This window comes from Bombina bombina, chromosome 7 (genome assembly GCF_027579735.1).
Source record: "Bombina bombina isolate aBomBom1 chromosome 7, aBomBom1.pri, whole genome shotgun sequence".
In the NCBI taxonomy this organism is placed as follows: domain Eukaryota; kingdom Metazoa; phylum Chordata; class Amphibia; order Anura; family Bombinatoridae; genus Bombina; species Bombina bombina.
The window spans coordinates 472,120,462-472,140,831 of NC_069505.1; the positions used below are offsets into that span (position 1 = coordinate 472,120,462).

Genomic DNA, 20,370 nt, shown 5'->3' on the forward strand with positions numbered 1-20,370 from the left:
CCATCCTCCGGCTGAAGTCTTCATCCTATCCGTGCAGAAGAGGACATCCGGACCGGCAAACATCTTCATCCAGGCGGCATCTTCTATGTTCTTGCATCTGATGACGAGCGGCTCATCTTGAAGACCTCCGGCGCGGATCCATCCTCATCTTCCGACGACTAGACGACGAATGAAGGTTCCTTTAAGGCACGTCATCCAAGATGGCGTCCCTCGAATTCCGATTGGCTGATAGCCACTCGATCAGCCAATCGGAATTAAGGTAGGAAAATTCTGATTGGCTGATGGAATCAGCCAATCAGATTCAAGTTCAATCCGATTGGCTGATTGGATCAGCAAATCAGATTGAGCTCAAATTCTATTGGCTGATCGGAACAGCCAATAGAATGCGAGCTCAATCTGATTGGCTGATTGGATCAGCCAATCGGATTGAACTTGAATCTGATTGGCTGATTCCATCAGCCAATCAGAATTTTCCTACCTTAATTCCGATTGGCTGATAGAATCCTATCAGCCAATCGGAATTCGACGGACGCCATCTTGGATGACGTCCCTCAAAGGAACCTTCATTCGTCGTCTAGTCGTCGGAAGAAGAGGATGGATCCGCGCCGGAGGTCTTCAAGATGAGCCGCTAGTCATCGGATGCAAGAACATAGAAGATGCCGCCTGGATGAAGATGTTTGCCGGTCCGGATGTCCTCTTCTGCACGGATAGGATGAAGACTTCTGACGGAAGATGGACTTCTTTAGCCGCCGCTTGGATCAAGACTTCAGCCGGAGGATGGACGTCTTCAGCCCCCCGCTTGGGCTTGGATGAAGACATCGGAGCCAGAACGGATCGGTGGTACCCGGTGTGGTGAAGATAAGGTAGGAAGATCTTCAGGGGCTTAGTGTTAGGTTTATTTAAGGGGGGTTTGGGTTAGATTAGGGGTATGTGGGTGGTGGGTTGTAATGTTGGGGGGGGGGTATTGTATGTTTTTTTTTGTTCCAGGCAAAAGAGCTGAATTCTTTGGGGCATGCCCCGCAAAAGGCCCTTTTAAGGGCTGGTAAGGTAAAAGAGCTTTTCTATTTTAATTTTAGAATAGGGTAGGGCATTTTTTTTTATTTTGGGGGGCTTTGTTATTTTATTAGGGGGCTTAGAGTAGGTGTAATTAGTTTAAAATTGTTGTAATATTTTTCTAATGTTTGTAAATATTTTTTTATTTTTTGTAACTTAGTTCTTTTTTATTTTTTGTACTTTAGTTAGTTTATTTAATTGTATTTATTTGTAGGTATTGTATTTAATTAATTTAATGATAGTGTAGTGTTAGGTTTAATTGTAACTTAGGTTAGGATTTATTTTACAGGTAATTTTGAAATTATTTTAACTAGGTAGCTATTAAATAGTTCTTAACTATTTAATAGCTATTGTACCTGGTTAAAACAATTACAAAGTTGCCTGTAAAATAAATATAAATCCTAAAATAGCTACAATATAATTATTCGTTATATTGTAGCTATATTAGGGTTTATTTTACAGGTAAGTATTTAGCTTTAAATAGGAATAATTTAGTTAATAAGAGTTAATTTATTTAGGCCTAGATTTAGAGTTTGGCGGTAGCCGTGAAAACCAGCGTTAGAGGCTCCTAACGCTGGTTTTAGGCTACCGCCGGTATTTGGAGTCACTGAAAAAAGGGTCTAATGCTCACTTTTCAGCCGCGACTTTTCCATACCGCAGATCCCCTTACGTAAATTGCGTATCCTATCTTTTCAATAGGATCTTTCTAACGCCGGTATTTAGAGTCGTGTCTGAAGTGAGCGTTAGAAATCTAACGACAAAACTCCAGCCGCAGAAAAAAGTCAGGAGTTAAGAGCTTTTTGGGCTAACGCCGGTTCATAAAGCTCTTAACTACTGTGCCCTAAAGTACACTAACACCCATAAACTACCTATGTACCCCTAAACCGAGGTCCCCCCACATCGCCGCCACTCGATTAAATTTTTTAACCCCTAATCTGCCGACCGCCACCTATGTTATACTTATGTACCCCTAATCTGCTGCCCCTAACAACGCCGACCCCTGTATTATATTTATTAACCCCTAACCTGCCCCCCACAACGTCGCCGCCAACTACTTACAATAATTAACCCCTAATCTGCCGACCGCAAAGCGCCGCCACCTACATTATAGCTATGTACCCCTAATCTGCTGCCCCTAACACTGCCGACCCCTATATTATATTTATTAACCCCTTATCTGCCCCCCTTAACGTCGCCTCCACCTGCCTACACTTATTAACCCCTAATCTGCCGACCGGAGCTCACCGCTACTATAATAAATGTATTAACCCCTAAAGCTAAGTCTAACCCTAACACTAACACCCCCCTAAATTAAATATAATTTTAATCTAACAAAATAAATGAAATCTTATTAAATAAATTATTCCTATTTAAAGCTAAATACTTACCTGTAAAATAAACCCTAATATAGCTACTATATAAATTATAATTACATTGTAGCTATTTTAGGATTAATATTTATTTTACAGGCAACTTTGTAATTATTTTAACCAGGTACAATAGCTATTAAATAGTTAAGAACTATTTAATAGTTACCTAGTTAAAATAATTACAAAATCACCTGTAAAATAAATCCTAACCTAAGTTACAATTAAACCTAACACTACACTATCAATAAATTAATTAAATAAAATACCTACAATTATCTACAATTAAACCTAACACTACACTATCAATACATTAATTAAATAAAATACCTACAAATAACTACAATGAAATAAACTAACTAAAGTACAAAAAATAAAAAAGAACTAAGTTACAAAAAATAAAAAAATATTTACAAACATAAGAAAAATATTACAACAATTTTAAACTAATTACACCTACTCTAAGCCCCCTAATAAAATAACAAAGACCCCCAAAATAAAAAATGCCCTACCCTATTCTAAATTAATAAAGTTAAAAGCTCTTTTACCTTACCAGCCCTGAACAGGGCCCAGAAGTTCAGCTCTTTTGCCTGTAAAAAAAAACATACAATACCCCCCCAACATTACAACCCACCACCCACATACCCCTAATCTAACCCAAACCCCCCTTAAATAAACCTAACACTAAGCCCCTGAAGATCTTCCTACCTTGTCTTCACCTCACCAGGTATCACCGATCCGTCCTGGCTCCAAAATCTTCATCCAACCCAAGCGGGGGCTGGCGATCCATCATCCGGTGGCTGAAGAGGTCCAGAAGAGGCTCCAAAGTCTTCATCCTATCCGGGAAGAAGAGGCGATCCGGACCGGCAAACATCTTGATCCAAGCGGCATCTTCTATCTTCATCCGATGACGACCGGCTCCATCCTGAAGACCTCCGACGCGGAACATCCATCCTGCCCGACGACTGAACGACGAATGACGGTTCCTTTAAATGACGTCATCCAAGATGGCGTCCCTCGAATTCAATCAGATTGAGCTCGCATTCTATTGGCTGTTCCGATCAGCCAATAGAATGCGAGCTCAATCTTATTGGCTGATTGGATCAGCCAATCGGATTGAACTTGATTCTGATTGGCTGATTCCATCAGCCAATCAGAATATTCCTACCTTAATTCCGATTGGCTGATAGAATCCTATCAGCCAATCGGAATTCGAGGGATGCCATCTTGGATGACGTCATTTAAAGGAACCGTCATTCGTCGTTCAGTCGTCGGGCAGGATGGAGCCGGTCGTCATCGGATGAAGATAGAAGATGCCGCTTAGATCAAGATGGTTGCCGGTCCGGATCACCTCTTCTTCCCGGATAGGATGAAGACTTTGGAGCCTCTTCTGGACCTCTTCAGCCACCGGATGATGGATCGCCAGCCCCCGCTTGGGTTGGATGAAGATTTTGGAGCCAGGACGGATCGGTGATACCTGGTGAGGTGAAGACAAGGTAGGAAGATCTTCAGGGGCTTAGTGTTAGGTTTATTTAACGGGGGTTTGGGTTAGATTAGGGGTATGTGGGTGGTGGGTTGTAATGTTGGGGGGGGGGGTATTGCATGTTTTTTTTTACAGGCAAAAGAGCTGAACTTCTTGGGGCATGCCCCGCAAAGGCGCCTGTTCAGGGCTGGTAAGGTAAAGGTAAAAGAGCTTTTAACTTTATTAATTTAGAATAGGGTAGGGCATTTTTTATTTTGGGGGTCTTTGTTATTTTATTAGGGGGCTTAGAGTAGGTGTAATTAGTTTAAAATTGTTGTAATATTTTTCTTATGTTTGTAAATATTTTATTATTTTTTGTAACTTAGTTCTTATTTATTTTTTGTACTTTAGTTAGTTTATTTCATTGTAGTTATTTGTAGGTATTTTATTTAATTAATGTATTGATAGTGTAGTGTTAGGTTTAATTGTAGATAATTGTAGGTATTTTATTTAATTAATTTATTGATAGTGTAGAGTTAGGTTTTTTTTTTTTTTTAATTATTTTTATTGAAAAGAGACACAATGAACACATGACAAATACACATCATATAACGTGATTCTGTGGTGCGCAGACCACTGGGAACAGAATACAATCCAACAAGAGAATGCGTAGGGCCCTACAAAAGTCCATTAATTAAATTCCGTGCGACAGTGTTCCAAAGTGCCATTAACAATGCAGGCCCCATATTCCTCCCCCAAGAGGAGAATGATAAAGTATAGTCCCATTGTTTATAAGAAGTCAGTGCTCATCCCGCCTCCCTTATTTATCTTATTTTTCAACATCAAACATTAACATAACACCCACAACCCCACCCAACACACACACAAGAAGAGGAAGAAAGAAAGGATGAGAAGAAAAAGAAAAAGAAAAAAAAAAAAAAAAGGGGCATGCCCCCCCCCCACCCCCGAGGCTCAGAAGAGCATCTCCTCAAAAGCACCAACCCCATCTCGGGACTCCGTAGAGTCACAGTGTAGTGTTAGGTTTAATTGTAACTTAGGTTAGGATTTATTTTACAGGTGATTTTGTTATTATTTTAACTAGGTAACTATTAAATAGTTCTTAACTATTTAATAGCTATTGTACCTGGTTAAAATAATTACAAAGTTGCCTGTAAAATAAATATTAATCCTAAAATAGCTACAATATAATTATAATTTATATTGTAGCTATATTAGGATTTATTTTACAGGTAAGTATTTAGCTTTAAATAGGAATAAGTTATTTAATAAGAGTTAATTAATTTCGTTAGATTTAAATTATATTTAATTTAGGGGGGTGTTAGTGTTAGGGTTAGACTTAGCTTTAGGGGTTAATACATTTATTATAGTAGAGGTGAGCTCCGGTCGGCAGGTTAGGGGTTAATAAGTGTAGGTAGGTGGCGGCGACGTTGGGGGCGGAAGATTAGGGGTTAATAAATATAATATAGGGGTCGGCGGTGTTAGGGGCAGCAGATTAGGGGTACATAAGGATAATGTAAGTAGCGGCGGTTTACGGAGCGGCAGATTAGGGGTTAATAATAATATGCAGGGGTCAGCGATAGCGGGGGCGGCAGATTAGGGGTTAATAAGTGTAAGGATAGGGGTGTTTAGACTCAGGGTACATGTTAGAGTGTTAGGTGCAGACGTAGGAAGTGTTTCCCCATAGGAAACAATGGGGCTGCGTTAGGAGCTGAATGCGGCTTTTTTGCAGGTGTTAGGTTTTTTTTCAGCTCAAACAGCCCCATTGTTTCCTATGGGGGAATCGTGCACGAGCACTTTTTTAGGCTAGCCGCGTCCGTAAGCAACTCTGGTATCGAGAGTTGCAGATGCGTTAAAAATGCTCTACGCTCCTTTTTTGGAGCCTAACGCAGCGATTCTGTGGACTCTCAATACCAGAGTTATTTTTATGGTGCGGCCAGAAAAACATAATTTATGCTTACCTGATAAATTCCTTTCTTCTGTAGTGTGATCAGTCCACGGGTCATCATTACTTCTGGGATATTACTCCTCCCCAACAGGAAGTGCAAGAGGATTCACCCAGCAGAGCTGCATATAGCTCCCCCCCTCTACGTCACTCCCAGTCATTCGACCAAGGACCAACGAGAAAGGAAAAGCCAAGGGTGAAGTGGTGACTGGAGTATAAATTAAAAAATATTTACCTGCCTTAAAAACAGGGCGGGCCGTGGACTGATCACACTACAGAAGAAAGGAATTTATCAGGTAAGCATAAATTATGTTTTCTTCTGTTAAGTGTGATCAGTCCACGGGTCATCATTACTTCTGGGATACCAATACCAAAGCAAAAGTACACGGATGACGGGAGGGATAGGCAGGCTCTTTATACAGAAGGAACCACTGCCTGAAGAACCTTTCTCCCAAAAATAGCCTCCGATGAAGTAAAAGTGTCAAATTTGTAAAATTTGGAAAAAGTATGAAGCGAAGACCAAGTTGCAGCCTTGCAAATCTGCTCAACAGAGGCCTCATTCTTGAAGGCCCAAGTGGAAGCCACAGCTCTAGTAGAATGAGCTGTAATTCTTTCAGGAGGCTGCTGTCCAGCAGTCTCATAAGCTAAACGAATTATGCTACGAAGCCAAAAAGAAAGAGGTAGCAGAAGCTTTTTGACCTCTCCTCTGCCCAGAGTAAACGACAAACAGAGAAGACGTTTGTCGAAATTCCTTAGTTGCCTGTAAGTAAAATTTTAGAGCACGGACTACATCCAGGTTGTGCAGTAGACGTTCCTTCTTCGAAGAAGGATTTGGGCACAAAGAAGGAACAACAATCTCTTGATTGATATTCCTGTTAGTAACTACCTTAGGTAAGAACCCAGGTTTAGTACGCAGAACTACCTTATCCGAATGAAAAATCAAATAAGGAGAATCACAATGTAAGGCTGATAATTCAGAGACTCTTCGAGCCGAGGAAATAGCCATTAAAAATAGAACTTTCCAAGATAACAACTTTATATCAATGGAATGAAGGGGTTCAAACGGAACGCCCTGTAAAACATTAAGAAACCAGGTTTAAACTCCATGGTGGAGCAACAGTTTTAAACACAGGCTTAATCCTGGCCAAAGCCTGACAAAAAGCCTGGACGTCAGGAACTTCTGACAGACGTTTGTGTAACAGAATGGACAGAGCTGAGATCTGTCCCTTTAATGAACTAGCAGATAAACCCTTTTCTAAACCTTCTTGTAGAAAAGACAATATCCTAGGAATCCTAACCTTACTCCAAGAGTAACCTTTGGATTCACACCAATATAGGTATTTACGCCATATCTTATGGTAAATCTTTCTGGTAACAGGTTTCCTAGCCTGTATTAAGGTATCAATAACTGACTCAGAAAACCCACGTCTTGATAAAATCAAGCGTTCAATTTCCAAGCAGTCAGCTTCAGAGAAGTTAGATTTTGATGTTTGAAGGGACCCTGTATCAGAAGGTCCTGTTTCAGAGGTAGAGACCAAGGTGGACAGGATGACATGTCCACCAGGTCTGCATACCAAGTCCTGCGTGGCCACGCAGGTGCTATTAGAATCACTGATGCTCTCTCTTGTTTGATTCTGGCAATCAATCGAGGAAGCATCGGGAAGGGTGGAAACACGTAAGCCATCCTGAAGTCCCAAGGTGCTGTCAGGGCATCTATCAGGACTTCTCCTGGATCCCTGGATCTGGACCCGTAACGAGGAAGCTTGGCGTTCTGTCGAGACGCCATGAGATCTATCTCTGGTTTGCCCCAACGTCAAAGTATTTGGGCAAAGACCTCCGGATGGAGTTCCCACTCCCCCAGATGAAAAGTCTGACGACTTAAGAAATCCGCCTCCCAGTTCTCCACTCCCGGGATGTGGATTGCTGACAGGTGGCAAGAGTGAGACTCTGCCCAGCGAATTATCTTTGATACTTCCATCATAGCTAGGGAGCTTCTTGTCCCTCCCTGATGGTTGATGTAAGCTACAGTCGTGATGTTGTCCGACTGAAACCTGATGAACCCCCGAGTTGTCAACTGGGGCCAAGCCAGGAGGGCATTGAGAACTGCTCTCAATTCCAGAATGTTTATTGGCAGGAGACTCTCCTCCTGACTCCATTGTCCCTGAGCCTTCAGAGAATTCCAGACGGCACCCCAACCTAGAAGGCTGGCGTCTGTTGTTACAATTGTCCAGTCTGGTCTGCTGAATGGCATCCCCCTGGACAGATGTGGCCGAGAAAGCCACCATAGAAGAGAATTTCTGGTCTCTTGATCCAGATTCAGAGAAGGGGATAAGTCTGAGTAATCCCCATTCCACTGACTTAGCATGCACAGTTGCAGTGGTCTGAGGTGTAAGCGTGCAAAGGGTACTATGTCCATTGCCGCTACCATTAAGCCGATTACCTCCATGCATTGAGCCACTGACGGGTGTTGAATGGAATGAAGGGTGCGGCAAGCACTTTGAAGTCTTGTTAGCCTGTCCTCTGTCAGGTAAATCTTCATTTCTACAGAATCTATAAGAGTCCCCAGGAAGGGAACTCTTGTGAGTGGAACGAGTGAACTTTTCTTTTCGTTCACCTTCCATCCATGTGACCTTAGAAATGCCAGTACTAACTCTGTATGAGACTTGGCAGTTTGAAAGCTTGAAGCTTGTATCAGAATGTCGTCTAGGTATGGAGCTACCGAGATTCCCCGCGGTCTTAGTACCGCCAGAAGAGCACCCAGAACCTTTGTGAAGATTCTTGGAGCTGTAGCCAATCCGAATGGAAGAGCCACAAACTGGTAATGCCTGTCTAGGAAGGCAAACCTTAGGTACCGGTAATGATCTTTGTGAATCGGTATGTGAAGGTAAGCATCTTTTAAATCTACAGTGGTCATGTACTGACCCTCTTGGATCATAGGTAAAATTGTCCGAATAGTCTCCATCTTGAACGATGGAACTCTTAGGAATTTGTTTAGGATCTTTAAGTCCAGGATTGGTCTGAAAGTTCCCTCTTTTTTGGGAACCACAAACAGATTTGAGTAAAACCCCTGTCCCTGTTCCGATCGTGGAACTGGATGGATTACTCCCATTAACAAGAGCTCTTGTACGCAGCGTAGAAACGCCTCTTTCTTTGTCTGGATTGTTGACAACCTTGACAGATGAAATCTCTCTCTTGGAGGAGAGTATTTGAAGTCCAGAAGGTATCCCTGAGATATTATCTCTAGCGCCCAGGGATCCTGGACATCTCTTGCCCAAGCCTGGGCGAAGAGAGAAAGTCTGCCCCCCACTAGATCCGATCCCGGATCGGGGGCCCTCAATTCATGCTGTTTTAGGGGCAGCAGCAGGTTTCCTGGTCTGCTTGCCCTTGTTCCAGGACTGGTTAGGTTTCCAGCCTTGTCTGTAGCGAGCAACAGCTCCTTCCTGTTTTGGTGCAGAGGAAGTTGATGCTGCTCCTGCTTTGAAATTACGAAAGGAACGAAAATTAGACTGTCTAGCCTTAGCTTTGGCTTTGTCCTGAGGCAGGGCATGGCCTTTACCTCCTGTAATGTCAGCGATAATCTCTTTCAACCCGGGCCCGAATAAGGTCTGCCCTTTGAAAGGTATATTAAGCAATTTAGACTTAGAAGTAACATCAGCTGACCAGGATTTTAGCCACAGCGCCCTGCGTGCCTGAATGGCGAATCCTGAATTCTTCGCCGTAAGTTTAGTAAGATGTACTACGGCCTCCGAAATGAATGAATTAGCTAGTTTAAGGACTCTAAGCCTGTCCGTAATGTCGTCCAGAGTAGCTGAACTAATGTTCTCTTCCAGAGACTCAATCCAGAATGCCGCTGCAGCCGTGATCGGCGCAATGCATGCAAGGGGTTGCAATATAAAACCTTGTTGAACAAACATTTTCTTAAGGTAACCCTCTAATTTTTTATCCATTGGATCTGAAAAAGCACAGCTATCCTCCACCGGGATAGTGGTACGCTTAGCTAAAGTAGAAACTGCTCCCTCCACCTTAGGGACCGTTTGCCATAAGTCCCGTGTGGTGGCGTCTATTGGAAACATTTTTCTAAATATCGGAGGGGGTGAGAACGGCACACCGGGTCTATCCCACTCCTTAGTAACAATTTCAGTAAGTCTCTTAGGTATAGGAAAAACCTCAGTACTCGCCGGTACCGCAAAATATTTATCCAACCTACACATTTTCTCTGGTATTGCAACTGTGTTACAATCATTCAGAGCCGCTAACACCTCCCCTAGTAATACACGGAGGTTTTCCAGTTTAAATTTAAAATTTGAGATATCTGAATCCAGTCTGTTTGGATCAGAACCGTCACCCACAGAATGAAGTTCTCCGTCCTCATGTTCTGCCACCTGTGACGCAGTGTCTGACATGGCCCTAATATTATCAGCGCACTCTGTTCTCACCCCAGAGTGATCACGCTTACCTCTTAGTTCTGGTAATTTAGCCAAAACTTCAGTCATAACAGTAGCCATATCCTGTAATGTGATTTGTAATGGCCGCCCAGATGTACTCGGGGCTACAATATCACGCACCTCCCGAGCGGGAGATGCAGGTACTGACACGTGAGGCGAGTTAGTCGGCATAACTCTCCCCTCGTTGTTTGGTGAAATTTGTTCAATTTGTACAGATTGACTTTTATTTAAAGTAGCATCAATACAGTTAGTACATAAATTTCTATTGGGCTCCACTTTGGCATTGCAACAAATGACACAGGTATCATCCTCTGAATCAGACATGTTTAACACACTAGCAAATAAACTTGCAACTTGGAAATACAATTCAATTAGAATAATATTAAAACGTACTGTGCCTTTAAGAAGCACAGAAGATCTATGACAGTTGAAAATTAATAAATTGAAACAGTTATAGCCTCAATCCTTGTAAACAACACAACTTTAGCAAAGGTTTAATCCCATTAGCAAAGATAACAAATTCTGAAAGCAGGAAACAAATTACAGAATAAACGTTTTTTATCTCAGTCAAACTATAATTCTCACAGCTCTGCTGAGAGAAATTACCTCCCTCAAAATAAGTTTTGAAGACCCCTGAGCTCTGTAGAGATGAACCGGATCATGCAGGGAATACAATGAGTTGCTGACTGAAATATTTGATGCAGTAAAAGCGCCAAAAAAACGGCCCCTCCCCCTCACACACAGCAGTGAGGGAGAACAGAAACTATCAGAAAAACAGATTAAGCAACTGCCAAGTGGAAAAATAGTGCCCAAACATTTATTCACTCAGTACCTCAGTAAATGAAAACGATTTTACATTCCAGCAAAAACGTTAAACATAATCTCTAGTTATTAAACAGCTTTATGTATTTCTTACAGTGTAATTCTAGTGAAGTACCATTCCCCAGAATACTGAAGTGTAAAGTATACATACATGACATTATATCGGTATGGCAGGATTTTCTCATCAATTCCATTGTCAGAAAATAAAAGCTGCTACATACCTCTATGCAGATTCATCTGCCCGCTGTCCCCTGATCTGAAGTTTACCTCTCCTCAGATGGCCGAGAAACAGCAATATGATCTTAACTACTCCGGCTAAAATCATAACAAAAACTCTGGTAGATTCTTCTTCAAACTCTGCCAGAGAGATAATAACACACTCCGGTGCTATTTTAAAATAACAAACTTTTGATTGAAGATATAAAACTAAGTATAATCACCATAGTCCTCTCACACATCCTATCTAGTCGTTGGGTGCAAGAGAATGACTGGGAGTGACGTAGAGGGGGGGAGCTATATGCAGCTCTGCTGGGTGAATCCTCTTGCACTTCCTGTTGGGGAGGAGTAATATCCCAGAAGTAATGATGACCCGTGGACTGATCACACTTAACAGAAGAAAAAGCCGGCGTTAGCTACGCGGGTCGTTACCGACAAAACTCTAAATCTAGCCGTTAGTTAGATAAAAATTATATTTAACTTAGGGGGGTGTTAGGGTTAGGGTTAGACTTAGCTTTAGGGGTTAATACATTTATTAGAGTAGCGGCGAGGTCCGGTCGGCAGATTAGGGGTTAATACTTGAAGTTATGTGTCGGTGATGTTAGGGAGGGCAGATTAGGGGTTAATACTATTTATTATAGGGTTATTGAGGCGGATTAGGGGTTAATAACTTTATTATAGTAGCGGCGAGGTCCGGTCGGCAGATTAGGGGTTAATAAGTGTAGGTAGGTGTCGGGGACGTTTAGGGGGGGCAGATTAGGGGTTAATAAATATTATGTAGGTGTCGGCGGTGTTAGGGGCAGCAGATTAGGGGTACATAAGTATAACGTAGGTGGCGGCGGTGTGCGGTCGGCAGATTAGGGGTTAAAAAAATTTAATAGAGTGGCGGCGATGTGGGGGGGCCTCGGTTTAGGGGTACATAGGTAGTTTATGGGTGTTAGTGTACTTTAGAGCACAGTACTTAAGAGCTTTATGAACCGGCGTTAGCCCAAAAAGCTCTTAACTCCTGGGTTTTTCCTGCGGCTGGAGTTTTGTCGTTAGAGTTCTAACGCTCACTTCAGCCAAGACTCTAAATACCGGCATTAGAAAGATCCCATTGAAAAGATAGGATACGCAATTGGCGTAGGGGGATCTGCGGTATGGAAAAGTCGCGGCTGCAAAGTGAGCGTTAGACCCTTTCCTGACTGACTCCAAATACCAGCGGGTGGTAAAAACCAGCGTTAGGACCCCCTAACGCTGGTTTTGACGGCTACCGCAAAACTCTAAATCTAGGCGTTAGTTTTTTTTCATTTTTAAAGTAATGTTAGGTTTTTTATTTTAATTGTAATTTAGGATTTATTATTTTAATTGTAATTTAGGATTATTTTAATTTATGTAATGAGGTTAATAGTTTAAATAGATTGTGTTGTGGGGGCATGGCAGATTAGGGGTTAATAGTTTAAATAGATACTTTGCAATATGGGGGTTGGCGGATTAGGGTTTAATAGTTTAAATAGATACTTTGCAATATGGGGGTTGGCAGATTAGGGGTTAATACATTAGTTATTGCGGTGGGGGGGTTGCGGTTGAGAGGTAGATACTGCGCATGCGCTAAGAACAGCGAGCGACGGGTAAAATATACGCGCCGCACTTGTATGCGGCGCCGTATATGTGATTGAGTGTAGTGTAAGGTTGCGTTACCATAGTAACCTATTGTTTTAGAAATCTGGCATCGGGTGGAAGCGTTAACACAATGCTAACTTACACCTACACGAAAAGAGCGACTGCACGCAAAGCGGAATTTTTTTCAATGGAAACCTGTTACTTAAATGGTGCCGTAATTTACTTTTAGCTATCGGCCGCTTCGGTAGCTTATGGCTCAATTTTTAACGGCTCAATGGAAACGAGCCCCATATAAGGTGCCTCTTGGTTCCAAATCAAGAAATTGAATTACCTCTTTATCTGACAGATGTGTAAATTTAAGACCCAAATTGTTGACATTAATCATATCTAGAAATAGGGTAATTTCAGCATCTGTACCTGACCTAACAAAAAGCAAATCGTCTATGAAACAACGGTAAAATTCTATTGGTTGTTTGAAGGGGTTTTCCTATGCATAGATGTAGGGCAGCTCCCATCAACACATTTAAAGGTTGGCATATGTGGGCACAAATTTGGCCCATAGCTGTCCTACATCTCTGCAAAAAGAAAACCTCCTCAAACTGAAAAAAGTTGTGTGTTAGCAAAAAGTTGGCTACATCTATAACAAAATTTCAAAAACCCATAACTGTAATCTGTTTTTCTATCCAAAAAGTAAGGAATAGCCTGAATTCCCTTATCATGAGGTATGGATGAATAAAAGGCAGTCACAATGACTGTTAATCAAGATAGTTTCTCTGACCACTTTGATTGTAGTGAAGTGAGTATATGCTTGCAGTCCCGAGCATAACTGGGTAAACAACATACCAAAGGTTGTAGTAATTCATCTAACCACTGTGAAAAGTGCTCCAGCATAGACCCTATGCCACTCACAATTGGATGATGTTGGAACTGTCTTTGGAACACAGGGGTAGGGTCTTGTTGTAAAACCTCATGATTGTCAGAATTTCCTAGCTGTCTTAAGGCTTCCAAAATATAGTCTGATTTGTTCAGAACTACTATAGAGCCTCCCTCGTCAGCTTGCTTGATGACTAAATTATGTAACCGCATCCCTCCAATATAACACACGTGCACACTAACAGGTAACCCACATCCCTCTTACACAACATACGTGCATAATCACCTGTAACCTGCATCTCTCTAACACAACATATGTGCACACTTACCTTGAACCCGCATCCCTCCGACATAACACAATTACCTGGGTTGGTACTGTCACTGGTTTCCACATCTGGTACTCCTGGCTGTTGCCTCACACACAGATCTTCTGTTATCTCAACTTTTACTATATCAGTGTTATCTTCATCTGTACAAATAAAGCAGATTCAGTTTTTATATCACATGATCTAGTTTTTATATTTATTTATTTATAAAATATTTTACCAGTAAGGATACATTGAGATTTCTCTCGTTTTCAAGTATGTCCTGGGATCACAAAACATTGCATTGATACAATAGGATACCTATTTACCTGATAAATTTCTTTCTCTTGTGGCGTATTCAGTCCACGGGTTCATCCATTACTTGTGGGGATATTCTCCTTCCCAACAGGAAGTTGCAAGAGGACACCCACAGCAGAGCTGTCTATATAGCTCCTCCCCTAACTGCCACCCCCAGTCATTCGACCGAAGACAAGCAAGAAAAAAGGAGAAACTATAGGGTGCAGTGGTGACTGTAGTTTAAAAATAAAAAACACCTGCCTTAAAGTGACAGGGCGGGCCGTGGACTGGATACACCACAAGAGAAAGAAATTTATCAGGTAAGCATAAATTTTGTTTTCTCTTGTAAGGTGTATCCAGTCCACGGGTTCATCCATTACTTGTGGTATACCAATACCAAAGCTTTAGGACACGGATGAAGGGAGGGACAAGGCAGGTACTTAAACGGAAGGCACCACTGGCTGTAAGACCTTTCTCCCAAAAATAGCCTCCGAAGAAGCAAAAGTATCAAATTTGGAAAATTTGGAAAAAGTATGAAGCGAAGACCAAGTTGCCGCCTTACAAATCTGTTCAACAGAGGCCTCATTTTTAAAGGCCCATGTGGAAGCAACCGCTCTAGTAGAATGATCTGTAATTCTTTCAGGAGGCTGCTGGCCAGCAGTCTCATAAGCCAAACGGATTATGCTTCTTAGCCAAAAAGAGAAGTTGCCGAAGCCTTTTGGCCTCTCCTCTTTCCAGAGTAGACAACAAACAATGCAGATGTTTGACGAAAATCCTTAGTAGCTTGCAAATAAAACTTTAAAGCACGAACCACGTCAAGATTGTGTAACAGACGTTCCTTCCTTGAAGAAGGATTAGGACACAGTGATGGAACAACAATTTCCTAATTGATATTCCTATTAGATACTACCTTAGGAAGAAACCCAGGTTTGGTACACAAAACTACCTTATCTGCATGGAAGATCAGATAAGGGGAATCACACTGCAAGGCAGATAACTCTGAAACTCTTCGAGCCGAAGAGATAGCTACTAAAAACAGAACTTTCCAAGATAACAGCTTGATATCTATGGAATGCAAGGGTTCAAACGGAACCCCTTGAAGAACCTTAAGAACTAAATTTAAACTCCATGGCGGAGCAACAGGTTTAAACACAGGCCTGATTCTAACCAAAGCCTGACAAAACGCCTGAACGTCTGGAACATCAGCCAGGTGCTTGTGTAAAAGAATAGACAGAGCAGAAATCTGTCCCTTTAAGGAACTAGCCGATAATCCCTTTTCCAATCCATCTTGGAGAAAATATAGTATCCTAGGAATCCTGACCTTACTCCACGAGTAACACTTGGATTCACACCAATGAAGATATTTACACCATATCTTATGATAGATTTTCCTGGTGACAGGCTTTCGAGCCTGAATCAAGGTATCAATGACCGACTCGGAGAAACCACGCTTTGATAAAATCAAGCGTTCGATCTCCAAGCAGTCAGACGCAGAGAAACTAGATTTGGATGTTTGAATGGACCTTGGAGTAGAAGGTCCTGCCTCAGCGGCAGAGTCCATGGTGGGAAGGATGAGATGTCCACCAGATCTGCATATCAAGTCCTGCGTGGCCACGCAGGTGCTATCAAAATCACTGAAGCGCTCTCCTGCTTGATCTTGGCAATCAGACGAGGGAGGAGAGGAAATGGTGGAAACACATAAGCCAGGCTGAAGGACCAGGGCACTGCTATCTATCAGCGTTGCCTGGGGATCCCTTGACCTGGACCCGTAACGAGGAAGCTTGGCGTTCTGACGAGACGCCATCAGATCCAGTTCTGGTTTGCCCCATAGATGAATCAGCTGGGCAAATACCTCCGGATGGAGCTCCCACTCCCCCGGATGAAAAGTCTGCCGACTTAGAAAATCTGCCTCCCAGTTCTCTACTCCTGGGATATGGATAGCTGAGAGATGGCAAGAGTGAATCTCTGCACATAGAATTATCTTGGAAACCTCCATCATGGCCAGGGGACTCCTTGTTCCCCCCTGATGGTTGATATAGGCTACAGTCGTGATATTGTTCGACTGAAATCTGATGAACTTGGCCGCAGCTAGTTGAGGCCAAGCCTGAAGAGCATTGAATATCGCTCTTAGTTCCAGAATGTTTATCGGAAGGAGGGCTTCCTCCTGAGTCCACGAACCCTGAGCCTTCAGGGAGTTCCAGACTGCGCCCCAGCCCAGAAGGCTGGCATCTGTCGTCACTATAGTCCACTCTGGCCTGCGGAAACTCATTTCCCTGGCCAGATGGACCCGAGATAACCACCAGAGAAGAGAATCCCTGGTCTCTCGATCCAGATCTAACAGAAGAGACAAATCTGTGTAGTCACCATTCTACTGGTTGAGCATGCAAAGCTGCTGTGTTCTGAGATGTAGGCGGGCAAACGGAACTATGTCCATTGCCGCTACCATTAGGCCGATCATTTCCATACACTGAGCCACTGATGGCCGAGAAGTGGAATGAAGAGCACGGCAAGAGCTGTGAGAGGAGAGAACTCTTTTCTATGTTCACTTTCCACCCATGAGACCTCAGAAAGGCCAGAACAATGTCCGTATGGGACTTGGTGATTTGAAAAGTCGACGCCTGAATCAGGATGTCGTCTAGGTAAGGGGCTACCGCTATGCCCCGCGGCCTTAGAACCGCCAGAAGGGACCCTAGAACCTTCGTAAAGATTCTTGGTGCCATGGCTAACCCGAAGGGAAGAGCCACAAACTGGTAATGCCTGTCTAGGAAGGCGAACCTGAGGAACTGATGATGATCTCTGTGAATCGGAATGTGGAGATAAGCATCCTTTAAGTCCACTGTAGTCATATATTGACCCTCCTGGATCATAGGGAGGATGGTTCGGATTGTCTCCATCTTGAAGGATGGGACCCTGAGAAATTTGTTTAGGATCTATGAAATGTATGGGTTCAAACGGAACCCCCTGAAGAACCTTAAGAATTAAATTTAGACTCCATGGCGGAGCAACAGGTTTAAACACAGGCTTGATTCTAACTAAAGCCTGACAAAAAGCCCGAACGTCTGGGACATCTGCCAGAGGCTTGTGCAATAGAATAGACAAAGCAGATATCTGCCCTTTTAAGGAACTAGCTAACAATCCTTTCTCCAATCCCTCTTGGAGAAAAGACAAAATCCTAGGAATCCTGATCTTACTCCATGAGTAACCTTTGGATTCACACCAAAAAAAATATTTACGCCATATCTTATGATAGATTTTCCTGGTGACAGGCTGGTGACAGGCCTGAATCAAGGAATCTATGACCGACTCGGAGAAACCCCGCTTTGATAAAATCAAGCATTCAATCTCCAAGCAGTCAGTTGCAGAGAAATTAGATTTGGATGCTTGAACAGACCTTGGATCAAAAGGTCCTGTCTCAGTGGTGGAAGAGATGACATGTCCACCAGGTCTGCATACCAAGTCCTGCGTGGCCACGCAGGTGCTATCAAAATCACAGAAGCTCTCTCCTGTTTGATTCTGGCAATCAGACGCGGAAGGAGAGGGAATGGTGGAAACACATAAGCCAGGTTGAACGACCAGGGTACTGCTAGAGCATCTATCAGTACTGCCTGAGGATCCCTTGACCTGGACCCGTAACAAAGAAGTTTGGCGTTCTGAAGAGACGCCATCAGATCCAATTCTGGTGTGCCCCATAGCTGAACCAGTTGAGCAAACACCTCCGGATGGAGTTCCCACTCCCCCGGATGAAAAGTCTGACGACATAGAAAATCTGCCTCCCAGTTCTCTACCCCTGGGATATAGATCGCTGAGAGATGGCAAGAGTGAGCCTCTGCCCATCAGATTATTCTGGAAACTTCTATCATCGCTAAGGAACTCCTTGTTCCCCCCTGATGATTGATATAAGCCACAGTCGTGATGTTGTCCGACTGAAATCTGATGAATCTGGCCGAAGCCAGCTGAGGCCACGCCTGAAGAGCATTGACTATCACTCTTAATTCCAGAATATTTATCGGTTGGAGGGCCTCCTCCTGAGTCCACAAACCTTGAGCTTTCAGGGAATTCCAGACTGCGCCCCAGCCCAGTAGGCTGGTGTCCGTCGTCACTATAACCCACACTGGCCTGCGGAAACACATTCCCTGGGACAGGTGATCCTGTGACAACCACCAAAGAAGAGAATCTCTGGTCTCCTGATCCAGATTTATGTGAGGAGATAAATCTGCATAATCCCCATTCCACTGTCTGAGCATGCATAGTTGTAGTGGTCTGAGATGTAACCGAGCATACGGAACTAAGTCCATTGCCGCTACCATTAGGCCGATTACCTCCATACACTGAGCCACTGACGGCCGAGGAATGGAATGAAGAGCTCGGCAGGTGGACAAAATCTTTGCTTTCCTAACCTCCGTCAGAAATATTTTCATGTCCACCGAGTCTATCAGAGACCCTAGGAATGAAACTTTTGTGAGAGGGGAAAGAGAACTCTTTTTTACGCTCACCTTCCATCCATGAGATCTTAGAAAGGCCAACACGAAGTCCGTGTGAGACTTGGCTAGTTGGAAAGTCGACGCTTGAATTAGGATGTCATCTAGATAAGGTGCCACCGCCAGAAGGGACCCCAGCACCTTTGTGAAAATCCTTGGCGCCGTGGCCAACCCGAAGGGAAGAGCCACAAACTGGTAATGCTTGTCCAGAAAGGCAAACCTGAGGAATTAGTGATGATCTTTGTGGATAGGAATGTGTAGATACGCATCCTTTAAGTCCACGGTAGTCATATATTGACCCTCCTGGATCATTGGCAAAATAGTCCGAATGGTCTCCATCTTGAAGGATGGGACTCTGAGGAATTGGTTTAGGATCTTGAGATCTAGGATTGGTCTGAAAGTTCCCTCTTTTTTGGGAACCACAAACAGATTGGAGTAGAACCCCTGCCCCTGTTCTGTTTTCGGAACTGGGTAGATCACTCCCATGGTAAATAGATCTTCTACACAGCGTAAGAACGCCTCTCTTTTTGTCTGGTTTACAGACATTTGAGAAAGATGGAATCTCCCCCTTGGAGGAGAATCTTTGAAATCTAGAAGATACCCCTGGGTTACTATTTCTACAGCCCAGGAGTCCTGAACGTCTCTTGCCCAAGCCTGAGCAAAGAGAGAGAGTCTGCCCCCTACTAGATCCGGTCCCGGATCGGGGGCTACCCCTTCATGCTGTCTTGGTGGCAGCAGCAGGCTTCTTGGCCTGTTTACCCTTGTTCCAAGCCTGGTTAGGTCTCCAGACTTGCTTGGATTGAGCAGAGTTCCCCTCTTGCCTTGCAACAGGGGAAGAGGAAGCGGGACCACCCTTGAAGTTTCGAAAGGAACGAAAATGATTTTGTTTGGCCATCATCTTAAATGACTTATCCTGAGGGAGGGCATGACCCTTCCCTGCAGCGATATCTGAAATGATCTCTTTCAGTGCAGGCCCGAATAGGGTCTTACCCTTGAAAGGGATGGACAAAAGCTTAGATTTTGATGACACATCAGCCGACCAGGACTTAAGCCATAACGCTCTATGCGCTAAAATGGCAAAACCTGAATTCTTTGCAGCTAATTTAGCCAGATGAAAAGCGGCGTCTGTAATGAAAGAATTAGCTAGCTTAGGAGCCCTAATTCTATCCAGAATATCATCTAATGGGGTCTCCACCTGAAGAGCCTCTTCCAGAGCCTTGAACCAAAAGGCAGCTGCAGTGGTTACAGGAACAATGCACGCTATAGGCTGGAGAAGAAAACCCTGATGAACAAAAATTTTCTTTAGGAGACCCTCTAATTTTTTATCCATAGGATCTTTGAAAGCACAACTGTCCTCAATAGGTATAGTTGTACGCTTAGCCAGAGTAGAAATAGCTCCCTCCACCTTAGGGACCGTCTGCCACGAGTCCCGCATGGTGTCGGATATGGGAAACACCTTCTTAAAAATAGGAGGGGGAACGAACGGA

The 20,370-nt window shown here is 43.3% G+C and overlaps 1 protein-coding gene across 2 annotated transcripts in view; it reads right to left on the minus strand.

Annotated features, from left to right (window-relative positions):
- LOC128666759 (gastrula zinc finger protein XlCGF8.2DB-like) overlaps positions 1–20,370 on the minus strand; it is a 128,382-nt gene that overhangs the window by 70,339 nt on the left and 37,673 nt on the right. For both annotated transcript variants that reach the window (XM_053721534.1, XM_053721533.1), the window contains exon 3: positions 14,168–14,272. In XM_053721534.1, the coding sequence (XP_053577509.1) occupies positions 14,168–14,272 (105 nt within the window). The remainder of the gene's footprint in view (positions 1–14,167; positions 14,273–20,370) is intronic.